The 14,049-nt window shown below is 34.2% G+C and overlaps 2 protein-coding genes across 10 annotated transcripts in view; one reads left to right on the plus strand and one right to left on the minus strand.

Annotated features, from left to right (window-relative positions):
- The window catches only part of LOC117563804 (AF4/FMR2 family member lilli), a 129,639-nt gene that overhangs the window by 93,150 nt on the left and 22,440 nt on the right, over positions 1 to 14,049 (plus strand). The gene's annotated exons all lie outside the window — the stretch shown is intronic.
- LOC117565699 (fibrinogen-like protein 1) overlaps positions 2,097 to 14,049 on the minus strand; it is a 169,469-nt gene continuing 157,516 nt past the window's right edge. For 5 of the 6 annotated variants that reach the window (XM_052002619.1, XM_052002620.1, XM_052002621.1 and 2 more), the window contains one exon: positions 2,097 to 2,238. In XM_052002619.1, the coding sequence (XP_051858579.1) occupies positions 2,232 to 2,238 (7 nt within the window). In that variant the 3' untranslated portion in view covers positions 2,097 to 2,231. Of the gene's footprint in view, positions 2,341 to 2,409; positions 2,620 to 14,049 lie in introns of all 6 variants that reach the window. The other variant, XM_052002624.1, reaches the window with a different exon arrangement.

The raw sequence follows: 14,049 nt of genomic DNA on the forward strand, positions 1-14,049 counted from the left end.
TATGCGGACATTTTGGCGCCACACGCAGGACGCGAACAATGAAACACGAAGAAGGGGGTGAAAGAGGGAGCTGACAAAGCAGACAGCATGAATGAGAGTCACTCAAAGTGTGCGTTAGAAAGAGATGGGGATGGGGAGAGTGAGAGAGTACTCTGTGTGTGGTTGCCAGATTGTTGCACGGAGGAAGAGAGAAGGGCGTAATAAATGCATCGTAGTTTTGTGCCCAGTTTAGTCAGGCATTAAGGTTAGCTTTATTTACACAAAAAAAAAGGAAAATAAATGAAATGAAATGAGAAGAGAAGCGAGTTTTGTGCGGACAACGGACAAAGATAATTAAGCGCGAAGCAAACAAGCGAATGCAATGGCAAAAACTCAAATTGCAAATAGCAAAAATTTCAAAATGAGGTAATGAAATAATGTTGGAAAGGGGAAGGGAAGAGGTAAGCACACCGCTTCTCTCTCTCTCTCTCTCTCTCTCTCTCTCTCTCTCACTCTCTCGTTCACTTTGTGTTTATCCCCCTTGTCTGCATAGTTGTTGCAAATGTTTTATTTGCAATTGTGTTCACTGAGAAGAGCTTCGGTTATTGCACTCGCTTCTTCTCTCTCGCTCTCTCTTTCTCCCTGTGTTTCTCCCTTGTAATGAATGTGGCAGAGTCGAACATATATATTTCAACCGAGGGGCAATTTCTCTATGAATTCGAAACGTGCTAATGAATCGCGTTAAATGGAGCGTCGATTTATTTTCACACAGGAGTTTTGTCCGACAATAAGCTCTGACAATGCAATTCTCTCTCTTCTCTTCTCATCTCATCATCTCACTCAGCTAGTCGAAACGATTTCATTTAAATCAGCGAAATAATTGCAACGTGTTCAAACAATATTTTGTGATTGTTTAAATAGAAATTAGTAAAACGATATATGTATTTACTGCAAATAGTTGTTAGAGCTTTGGGAAAAATGCAGTTGATTGATGGACTTAATAGAATGATTGATGAATAACTAAATGGTTGATTAATGCTCTGAATGATAATAATAAAAAAGCTGATTAAGGAACCTTTTTAGAGATCATTTTAAATATGGCTTACTTTTGATTTATTACAATAAGATATTAAAGTGGGATCTAAGCAGTTGATTGATGTATTGATTGAAGCACCTTACAATTATAATGATTGAAATTTATTGATTGTTGCATATTGTTTGATTGATTAAAAGTCGGTTTACAAAATTGATGGATTTACCTTATTGAATGTTTAGTTGAACAACTGATTGAGTTGATTGATTGATTGAGAGACTAGCAAAATGAGTCGATTCCAAGTTGTCAAAATGAGCAAAAATAACTGATTTCTTTCTTTTTGAGTAGTTAGATTACTTGATTGAGTAGTTGATTGATGAATTCAGAGGCTAACAAAATATAATGTTCAATCCAGATTAATTTCCGATTTGTATAACTAAATAAATATGTGATTGATCCACACAAATGCTGAGTGGGAAACGAACTTGAAAATACATTTCATAATTAGTAGATTGATTTATGAATGTTCTTTAATTCAATGGTATTAATATACATTTTATATTTTATTCGTAGTAGGTAGAAGGAGGCATCTCCGACCCTATAAAGTATATATATATTCTTGATCAGCGTCATCAGCCGATACGATCTACCCATGTGTGTCTGTTGCGCAATATTTTGGTTTTACTCAAAATGGGTAGCGGGTATCTCACAGTCGAGCACACTCGACTGTAGCTTTCTTACTTGTATAGTTATAAATCCGGCACTGTTCTTCCATTTGTTGGTCGAATTCATCTCTCTAATAAGAAGAAAATAAATACACTTATAGCACCCACTATAATACACTGCTTTGTGTAATTACCTTTCCATCAACTGATGTTGTAAAAACAAAATTTTTTATGTATTATTTGTAACAAAACTGCATCATTTATGTTTAAATAAGAAATGAATATGTGTAGATCATTTCTTAAATTACATTAATGTTCAAGGTTCGACTGAAAGGATACATACAGGATAATCATAAGTTTACTGACTTTTAAGTATTTGTACCTCTATTGAAATTTGCTACATCAAAACGTAAATTAAATTCCATTCAAAAAATAAATCGCTGCATTAAATAGTCGATCGTTTTATTTTTCAGAACGCAATTTCTTAATGCACCAATTATATATAAATGATTACATAATTGAGTCAAATATGGGAATTTCAGCTTTTCAGTTTATCACTTCTTCATCTCTTCTTTGGGGCGAATTATCATCTTAACTTCTTTAAGGCTAATGTAATTATCAGCGTCCCACCAACCTAGATTCCGATTTGGTACATTTAAATAACTGCATAAGAAACAACAAAAATCTATAATTATGTGTATTCCTTTGTAAATAAAAATTTGCAATATTTACCAATCAGAACAAGCTTTGTACCACCAGCCACTTTCAAACCAGTCTGCGCAATTATCATCATCTTCGTCGTTGTCGTGATCGAATGTTGTGAATTTCATGTTTTCAGAGTATCTCATGGCATCCTCAATAGTTCCATTGAATTTACCCAAACTCAGTGCATATCCATTATCTTCATCAGATATTTTAAAGTCGTCATAACGAGCGTTGAACGTACTTCCATTCGCATCAACCAAATGTATGTAAAGTTCGAAACGCTGCAAGCTCGTGATACGATGTATTTGCTCTAATCCAAGAAAGAAATCACTTTCAAAAGAACCGAAACCTTTGCGATACGTTGCCCAATCCCTATTGAAACTCTCATTTCCCCCAACTCGTTGTTGTATTACAATCCATCCAGGTCCAGCTAACTGACTATCGCATAAAACATCGAATAAACCTATGCCACAGACATTGAGTTGACGAACTCCTGAATAATCTCCGAAAGGGGGGCATGTTGTTGGACTTAATTTATGAAGTGCAGATTGACATAACTGATTTTCCTTTACTTTATATATTAGCTTAGTTTCACTTTCATTTAATTTCAATTGAATCTTTTTCTGTTCTTCTCTAATGTTCTCTGATGTCCTATTTAATTCGTTGGTTTCTGAACGACATAACTGAATATCTTTTTCATACTTTACTAATATAGATTTACTGTTCTCTAATTCCAACCCAAGTGTTTTCTGATGTTCTGTATTATTCTCACTAAATCTCTTTATATTTTCATCTTTTTCAATTAATGTTGAATTAAGAGATTTTAATTGAACTTGACAATTTTCTAAGTTGGTGGATTTATCTGATAGTTGTTCTTTTAATTTAAGAATAATATTTTGTTGTGAATTAATTTCAGATTCAGATTTATCAACTTTATTTTGACACAATATCAAATCGTTTTCCCCTTTGATTACTTTGTTTTTATACTCATTTAATAGATCTACTTCCTTCATGAATGTTTCATGAATTCTTACAATTTCATGATATTTTTCCATAAGATCAGAATTTAATTCATTTATCTGCTTTTCCTTAGTTTCACTTTGTTCTAACTTATTTCTGAGCTGTCCAATAATATCGAGCAACGGTTTCACAGTTTTTTGGTGTGATTCATTCATCTGATAGGAAGAAAACGAATACACTTTAATCACTTTTTATTCTTCTTAGTATTATGTCTTTTATCTCACTTCATCTCCAGTTGTTGTGGCCACCAAGAATATTTGAAGGACCATCAGTAAGAAAACTCCGTTAAATTTTATTCCGCCCATTTTAAATGTTTCGACTGCCCGCAAACAAAATGAATTTGTAACTGAATTTCGTTATTTCGTTTAAGTCATTGAAAATCTGAAGCGGATGTGGATTCCGCATTCTGAACGAGAGAGGTCAAGTAATGATAACCTAGAGTCTGGGCCCTAGATTCTCTATCGGCGTAAGAGATTTCAATGTCGGATGAAGGTCTGGAATTTTTTTTAAATTCGAAATAATAAATAAAATAAAAATATAAAAAATGTGTAGCAACAACATTGTTTTAAATTTCTTTCAGTCGCGTGTTGACAGTGGGGTCAATCTCCGAAGTACAATGGGACAATAGCTTTCTTACTTGTTATATATTAGGCTCATTCTTTATCTTCAACAATCCGATTAAGATACACTTTCCTCGACGAATTCTTTTAAGCTTTAGTAGCAAAATCTCTTTTGCCATCGGAAAAATAATTGGGTTAATGAAGCAAATCTTATTATCGGGTGTAATTTGATATTGAGTAAAGCCGTGAGCATTTACAGTTGAATAATTGTTGCAATGCAAATTATTTCAATTCTCTGGTTGCTATTTTGTGTTTTGTTTTGTGTGTTCTTCAGCGATTCTCGATAGTTGTGTTGAATATATTGAGAGTTGTTTGCTCGACACGTTTTTGTGATTTTCACAATTAAATTGAACTTAATTGATTAAACGCTTTCGATTGCCGTCATCGAAGCTGTCGACTCTCAGTTGTTGTTGTTGTTGTTGTTGCAGCTGACAGTTGGCAAGTTGTTGAAAGTTTTGCGCAGCGCGATGAAAAAGCGAAATATTTTATAGTTAGTTTAAGTGAGTTGCAAGTAAATGTGGCAATAATTTATTAGCTACGTTTGCCTGCCACATTTCTCATGCCCCTCAAGGCTTTTCGCTTTAATTATGCCGCAACAAGCGGCAAAGACAAATTAGCACATCTTCTATTCTGACAGTGGCGCGATTTGTGGTCAAAAGGCAACAAAACATTCCAAGGACTCGCCCCCCTCTCTCTCTCTCACTCTTTTGTTGTGCGTCCTTCTTGAAAGGAATTTGGCTTGCAAGTTGTTTAATAAATATCATAAAATATTCAACATTTACACATGTCACGACTTCATTATTTATGAAACACTCAATAATCCAGCAGGCGCAAAACGGAAACACACACAAAAAGGACGCAAGTCCTTCGCTCCTTCGTTTCTTCGTCCTTTCTCCGTTCCTCTAAGATATGCATGCCAACTGGGGACCCAATGTCAAAGAATTTAACTTTGCCAAAATTTCATGTGTCTCCATCTCCATCTCGCTCTCTCTCTCTCTCTCTCTTTCTGGCATCGCCCTCTCTCTGTCTGGCAGTGTCAAGTGCATAGTCAAGTAGCTGTTGTGCATAACTAAACAGTTTTCATTAACGTAATTGATTTGCCTGCCTTTCATGTGCGTCCCTTAAGCAAGGGTTGTTTCTTCCCTCTAAAACAGGGGAAACAAATAAAAGTCGTCTATTTAGTTGGCAAATTAGTTTTATCCTATTTTAGATTGAACCCACTTTCTTAGAATTATATGATCGATTAGAGTTCCTTTGTTTGTCAGTTTGTTTTTTTCGTTTTAATCTAAGAGTTTCTTACTAATATATCTACGTATGCATTTTCGTTTATGTATTTAATTTTCATATAGTACTTCTTTATTTTATTTCATTCTATGCATTTTGAATAAAAAATATATATAAAACCACTTTCTAAAAATATTTTTTTGTGCGTCCTAAGAATTTCCTATTTTTTATCATTATTAATTCTTACGATTTAATAAAATGTATAAAGAATACAGTTTTTTTTATTATATTATTAATTTGCTTTTAGAATATTTAGAATATAATGTTTTAAATTAATTTTAATTTGGAATACTTTTCATTTTAATAAAATAGTATTTTCCCTTTTTTTATTATATTATTATTTTGCTTTTCGAATATTCAATGTTTCAAAATATATTCAAATTTAAAATACTTTTGAAATGTCTTATTTATTACATTTTAACAAAATAGTATTTTCCTTTTTTATTCCTTTTCGAATATTCAATGCTTTAAATATATTTAAATTTAAAATACTTTTTAAATGTCTTGGAATTTTTAAATATCTTATTTTTTACATTTTAATTAAATGTATAAATAATAATCTTTTTTTATTATACTATTTTTTTTTCTTTTCAAACATTCAATGTTTTAAATAGATTCAAATTTAAAATACTTTATAAATGTCTTAGGATTTTTTTCATAAATGTTCGTTTTTTCTTCCATCTCCTTTCATCATTATTCAATTTGTTGGCGTTTGGTCACACTGTTAATTAGTTGACCACCAAATGGTTTCAGTTTGCGATTCGCTTTTATTAAACTTGTAATTTGCTAGTTTTATTCGATTCATTGGCATTCGCATTCTCAACTTAGCAAAGTTCAAAATTACATTCAAGCAGAGAGCCATAAAACACAGTTTTCCCCCTCTCCGCACGTTCCCCGCTAAAGCACTCAGATCAATCAATAGACCCTTAGAACAATTTAAGTGCGAGAAAAAAAAAACGAATTTAATGCGAGGCAAACACAAAAGCCGGCCGGCATCAGAGCAAGCGAGAGCGCAATAGACAGCAAATACTTGCACACACACAACCATATGCAGACACACACAGGCGGACAGACAGACGAATTCACATGTTGCCAAACGCAGCACAATTGAGATAGAGAAATACAAAAACAGTTAGCTGCTTGACAAAGGGAGCAACGAAGTGAGAGGGAAAGAGAGGAAGCGCAGTCAGACAAACAACTTCACATGCCAGCAGCGGTGACGTCGACGCCGCCGTCGACGCACGAATAAGTTGTCAAAAACAGCGAGGCGACGTCAGCAGAGCGAGAGCGAGACAGAGATAGAGCGCGAGCAGCAAACGCAAAGCGCCAAAAAATTTACCAACTATCAAAGTGAACTTTTTTGTCTGAGCGAAGAGTAAGAAGCAAAGAAGAAGAGAAAGGACGCACAGTAGGTGCGGGGGTGGGGTTTGAAAAGCATGTTATAATATAGATTACACAAGCACACACACAAACACACATATTTGAAGTGGAAGAGGAAACGCAACAAGGCAAAAAAAAAGAATGTATAAAGACGCAGACAATGTGTGTTGTATGTGTATCGTCGAGTTAGAGCGAGAGAGCAAGAGTACAGTGTGCCAGTGAGTAGATAAAAGTATAAAACTCGAAACAAAACTTTTTTTGGACACATTTATTTCAAATGTAGCCAAGGCAACACACACAACTAGAGCAACAACAACAACAACAGTGATAACTCGTACAATGTTAAGCAAACGTTTGGCAAGCACTGTAGTTGACAATTTTTTTTCTCTTTTCAGTGGTCAGCAATTAGTTGCCAATTTACAGTTTGAAGTTTGCAAAAGCAAACCGCAGACGCCCAGTGGATGTCAAACTGTATCACACAGTGAAAAAAGTGTAGTTTTAAGCTTTTGATGGGCCAGCTGTTGTTATTGTTGTTGCTAACGCATGCTTAAACAAATGCAATTTAAATTTAAACTGTTATTTTATGAGTTAACATGCAGCATTTTCGTTTTTGCGTGCGTATACGTAATGCGCAGTACTCAAAACAATACGTATACGCACAGTATGCGTTAAGCTGTATTTGTATAAAGTCAATGCTTACAATTTATTTACAATTGTAAATATTTGCATTAAATAGTTGGCGATTAAATTCAAGAAATTACAATATTTTGTGTAATTATTGAAAATACGTATACGCACTGTTTACCTTTAAAATATTTATATAATATTTGGAGTTATTAAATTCCTCCAATAACAATATCTAAATGAATTGTATTTCTTGCTATTTTTAGAGCTTTTTCAGTGATGTTCGCATACATAGATGATAATTCAAGTATCATAAGGTAGAATTTATATTATTTATAAATTTATTTTTGAAATTGGGAACATTTATAAAAGACTTTATAACATGAAATAATCTAAATTGACGCTTAGCTTAGCTTAGCTTAGCTATTTTTACCTTTTTAACTAGTGCCAAATAGTTATTCAATAAGTTATTGACTTATTGTCATTGAACAATTTCCATTGAATAAATTTGGATGCCAAATTGATTCAAAAATGTAAATTTAATGTAATATTTTCTTTTTTCAATTTACCAGTAAAAGAATTAACAAACTGACAAAAAACAAAATTAAAATGGCGCCAAAAAAAGCTGTTTATTTATTTTAAAGTTTGCGTTAAATGAAAATGACTTCAAAGTGAACTCGGTTCGGTTTTGGTCTTAAAAATGATTATTTAATGAATTTGCACTTCATCAGGCAGCAACAGGAGAAGAACAGAAGTGATTCGTCCGGTTCCTTGCCGCCTTCAGGCTTCAGGCTCGGCGCAAAATGACGACGGTTAACCGCAGCCCGGAGGCGAACTTAGTTCCCTTTCCCCTCCCTCTTCCCTTCCATGTACTATGTGGTTTCAGTTTGTGGGCGGCGCGCTTTAGCGGTTGCTTTTGGCCACCACCGACACGTGGCCCTTAAAGTTTTGGATGGCAAAAGCGAGGAGGAGAAGGTGGAGGAGAAGCAAGCGACGAGTTGTTGGCTAGGCCATTTAAGCCCACTAACCTTTTAGCCATGTTTTAGGCCAGTTCTCGAAGGACAAACAGTGGCCACAATAATTTTGCTAAAAAGAGGCCACAAGAAGATGCCCAAAAAAAAAAAAAAATAACACAAAATACATAAAGTGAAAGGGGGGAAATGAAAGAAGAAATGCAGCAAATTTTTATGCAATTTTATTAATGGAATTTTTATGTTGCAGTTATTCTTTGCGCTTCCTCTTCCACTTGGTTTTGGTTTTATTCGTTGTTCTTTTTTTTTCGCTGTGTGCTCTTTAAAATTTCCCAAATTGCTGCAAGGAAATGAGCAAAAGTAACGCAAAGGGAAAAGGCAGTGGGTGCGGGGGGACAAAGGGAGACGAGGTCTCAGGTGGGGTTATTTTTCGGGGCTGTGAACTAAGGGATTTTCTTTGGTGGCGAAGGGAAGCGGGAGGGGGACGATGTTGGTCGAACTAACCCACATCAATTTAAGTTAAATCCCAAAAACTATTATCATTTTAATCAAATCAAGCCGCTGGGCAACAATAACAACAGCAAGAATGAGAGGAGGAGCTACCCTAGAGATGGCGCAATTCACGATGGGATAGCAAAAAAAGGAGCAAAGAAAGTGAAAAAGTGGGAAAGTGTGTGCAAAAGGGAGTCGCAAGTTGTCACGACTACAAAAAGTTTCTATACTTTAATTTAAAAATATAAAAAAAAATGTGTGAATAGTGAAGAATAAGCTAAACTGTCAATCAATCAATCAATCATTCGATCAATTGTTACTTTTGTTTGTGTGAGTAGACTTTGGAAAACTTTTATTTTATATCAGTAGTTAAATCGTTCAATCACCCAAAGAAAATATTATGGATAAAGATAGAGGTAACATTTCAATCTATGACTGAGTCAATCATTACATAGCACAAAAGCAAAAGTTGTAGATAGAGAGAAATATAACACGTCAATATGTGACTGATATATACAACAATTGTTATGAACAACTTATTCAATCATTGTATCAATCATTTTGTTACGTTTATTTGAGTGAATAGACTTTTTTAAAACTTTTATTTAATATCAGTGATCAAATCGTTCAATCACCCAAAAAAACGTTATGAATAAAAATAGAGATAGCACTTCAATCTATGACTGAGTCAAACATTACATACATTCAATAGTTTTAAATTGTTAAACAACCAAAACAAAAGATAGATAGATAGAGATAAATATAACACTTCAATCTGTGACGGACTCAATCAGTTATAAACATCTTATTCATGCAGCAATCTGAAAATTTTAGTATTAATATAGCTTGGCTTTACTTTCATTTGGTGGTTGATTCGATAATTTTTTAATGTAATTCATGCAATCATTTAACATTGACATCAATCAAAAAATCAATCAACAACTTTAATTTTTAAATATTGATTGAATTATTACATTTTTAAATAAGTTCTTTTTATTATTAAATGTTAAATCAATTCACAAAAAGTTTGTACTAGGCCATCAATAAAACCAACAATCAATCAATCCAGTTTAACATGAAATAAATGGTTGATTGATTCAATTTATTGATTAAATAAGTGGTTGATTGCTTAAATATTTAAATTAATTTCTCTGATGATTATTAATAGAAACAATTTCCCAAAGTGTTTTACTCGTCAATCAATCAATCAATCAAAGTTGATTGAAATAAAAGTTTACTTAGTAACATAATATTCCATTCTTTTGTTGTTGATTGTTGACTAGTGACTGTTGATTGTCAACGCTTCTAAATTTCTCAAGCTATCTACAGGGTATAACAACGCAGCAATAAGAAAATCAAGCGAATGGGGACGAAAAGAAATGAGAATGAGACGAGTAGGAGAAGAGAAGAGAAGAGCTGAGCATAAGGAAAGTCAAGGGAAGAATAACAAACAAAAAGTGACCAAGTCAGCTTGAGCTTGAGCCTTGCTGCAGGAGGTCCTTGCTTGCCTTACCGAAGCGAAAGCCAAAGCATTGACAGCGACAGCGACGTTAAACAGGAGAGAAAGAAGGAGCAAAAGAGAAGGACAAGGGGATGACAATGTGGGTGTGATGGCGATGACGATGGCGACGGCTCGTTAAAAGCCAACGCCAGGTGGAATGAACTGACAGAGAAATGGAGAGAAAGAGAGAATGAATTAGAGAAGGGAAGGGGAGATAAATAGAGAGTAGCAGGCAAAAAAAACGCATTGCAGCTTTCTTTTTTTTTTATTATTCTCCCCATTTTTGTTGTTGAGCATTTGTCGCGTTGCATGTTCGTGCTCGTGTTGCATACTTTATGGAAACGGTGTTGCTAGTAATGAAGCAGGAAATATGCGTCAGCATCAATATGTAGCCTAAGCAGGAGAGTCAGCCAACCAGGTGGAAGGCGAGAAGGATGCTCGTCGAATGAAAGGATGTTAAAACGCAGCCGGACAAGGCAGAAAAAAATGCAGAGAGAGAGAGAGACTGTGAGCAACCAGGGAGCAGTAACTGCTGTAGCCCTAGATAAGCAGCGTGTGCGGCTCTAGATAATAGATAAGTGTCAGATAAAGCAGGCTTGACATAGAAAGAGAAGCAGAGAAAGAGAGAGATAGAAAGAGAGCTGCTCATCTAGGATATTCTTTCAGCCGCTGCACAGGAAATTGATTGCATTTTATGGCTTTAATATGCGGCTTTAAAGTTGGTTAACAAATTGGCAAAAAGCCAGTTAAAATTGATGATTTTTAATTGAGTACAATTTGCATTCGAAAGTGGCTTTAAGGCCAGTCAATTTGAATGTAAATCGGAAACTATGCAATATAATTTATATTTGATTTTTTTATCACAAATATTTTGGGAATTAATTGATGTATTTTATTGGCTTGTTTTTGAATGTTCATATGTTTTGATTTATTTAATACATGTGAAAATTCACTATCGATTAGTGTTCTTTTTCAAACCTACTTCAATTATTAGTTGTTTAATTTCCACAAGATTCTAAAGCCCACAAAAGTAGGCAACACTTTTTTGATTTGCATTTTTCCCTGAACAAATATTGCAAGAGATTTTCAGACTTGTTCTTTTTCATTTGTTTAAACAACTATTTGTATTGTAGTGTTATTTTAAAAGGTTGGAGCTTTCTTAATTGACTGCAGGCATCTTAAATTTCAAGTTTTAAAAGTAATCAATTACAGTTAAAATGCCTAACAAAAAGACAATCAAACTTTAGAATTTCTGTACGAATTTTTATATATGCCACAACTTACACACATCTCCAAGCAGACCTCTTTTTTCAAATCAAATCAAGCAAATCTAAATGTGAGTTCTTTTTTTTTCAAATTAAGCAAATCTAAAACTAAAAGCCAAGGTGTAAATGCTGTGAGCATAACAATCAACAGTTTAACTACTCTCAAGTTGATGCGATGAAGGCGCTTCTGGCCACTGCGATGTCAGATTGATTTTATAGTCTCGCATCAATGCTAATGCTGAGCAAATTAATTAAATTTAATTCACAATGAGCAAGGTAATGAGAAATGGAGGCACATTTAAAGAAATGAATTAACCAGACAAAACACTAAAGCAAGAGAGAGAGAGTCTCCAGATCCCCGCACAATTGCAATACGAATAGAAAATAGAAATAGAAATTCGAGTCGCAGTCAGTCCCTCAGTCGTCGTCGTCGTTGTTGTCGTTGTCTATGCGCCGCACTTTGCTGAAAGAAAGTTTAATGAGTGCCATAAAATTTGTTGACTCGCTGTGCAGGCAAAGGAAAGCATCGAGGAAGGCAGCAGGAAAAGGGAGCAGGCAGGAGAAACAAACGCTGTGGGTTTGGAACTCTGTGGCTATGGTCGTTAGTCTATGGCGCCCATTTGATAATAAATCCTGGCCATGTACACAGACAGAGACACATAGAACGCACACACACACACACACACTGCGACAGGCAGACAGACAGAGAGAAGGACGAAGGGCAGACAGACAGCTTGGGCAATTCCTGCTCACATGCTTCGCCTTTTGTTTATGCACTGCCCAACTAGCGTCGCTTTTAGCGATGCGCATTTCGCGTGTCGTGACACGACACGACAAAAGGAACGTTCTGTACTCTTTGCTCTTGATTTATGTGTACTCTGATTATTGTGCTTATGATTTTTATACTTTGACAAAACTTGCGCACAACTTGCGAGTTGCTCAAGTTGCTGTTTATCATGCAACTTCCACGGTGAACTTTATTAGATGTCGACGAGTTGAGCCCTGAACTTGACTTTCAATTTATTGCTTATGTTAACTAGCATCTAAGTTACCAACAAAAAAAAATGTATATGTATAAATAACTTTTGTATGCGATTAGCAATTTATTATAACATTTATTTAACATAAAATAGAGAGGGCTGAAATTCAAAATATTTTTATTATAAAATATTAAATTGTTACTGAATTTTATTATTACAATTACTTTTGCCATTATCACTTTGTTTCGATTTATTTAATGTCAAAATGGGAAGAGAGAGAATTTTCTAAATTATTAGTGTTATTCTATTTATGATATACTATATTTATTATTCAAAACAAATTACAGTAGAAAAACTCCCACTTAGTTGTTGTGGCTGACAATCTGGTATATTTTGTATGTATTAGTATATGAATATATTCAAAATAACCTTTAATATATTTAAGTATTATTGTAGTATATTTTAGGAATAATACCGCACTGTTTTGCATTTATTCAAAATGGGTTGCGGGTTCAGTCTCAATTTATGACAACCAACTTAAATTTAAAAATAAAAAGTACAACAAATTATAAAATTATATATTAGGGAAAATACCAAATAGTGTATCAACATGAGCAGCTCTTTTAATTTAAATTGTATTTATTTATTTTGCCATTATAAATTATTTTAAATTTGAAAAGAAAATGAGAAAATTCAAAATATAAAATTTAAGATACTTGTTTTATGATAATTTATTTAAAGCTTAAAATAGAAAAAGAAATTATCAATTTGGGGAAAATTCTAAATATGGTATTAACATGAGATATTTAAATGTGTATTGTATTATTCTAAAATTATAAAGAGTATGAGAAAGTTATAAATATAAAGTTGTGTACAAATATTTTATGCTGTTTTCATAAAGTATTTATTATTTTTGCCATTCTACATTTATGATAATTATGAATTTAGAAAGCAGATCTATTCTAATGAATTTTGGTAGCAATATTGTGATCATTATTTTTGCCATAATCGCTGGCAAGTTCAACCCAAAATTAGCATCCACAATATTTGTGCTTTGCCATGCAAAATAGACTTGTATACAGGTTAATTTGTCGTGTGCCCATCTCTACATTTTAAGCACTATCTATCTATACAGTTATCTAGACTGCCCTCTCTCCTTTGCACCTGCTATCTCTATCGCACCTTTAGTGTGTGTGCTCAACACTTGGCGGCTTAGCGTGGTTGAGAACTGAGGACTGCGGACTGAGGACTGAGCTTTGCCTGCTGCTTGTATTTCCCATTGGGGAGTTAAGTAGACTTTTGTGTTATAAATTAGGCGTGCCAATGTGCATGAAGTCGTCTTCGTTTTCCCTTCTCCTTCACCTCCGCTTCCTCCTTCTCTTCTTCTTCGCTGCTTGAGGTTTGCCTGGTTGCCTTTTGGTTTGCTTCACACGCTCTCTCTCCTTCGCTTACCTAATTCTTTCGATTTTTCTCTTCTCTCTCTCTCTCTCTGAGTCTCCTCGCCTGCTCTGCTTGTGCTTTGCCTTGTGC

This window comes from Drosophila albomicans, chromosome 2L (assembly GCF_009650485.2).
Source record: "Drosophila albomicans strain 15112-1751.03 chromosome 2L, ASM965048v2, whole genome shotgun sequence".
Classification (NCBI taxonomy): Eukaryota; Metazoa; Arthropoda; class Insecta; order Diptera; family Drosophilidae; genus Drosophila; species Drosophila albomicans.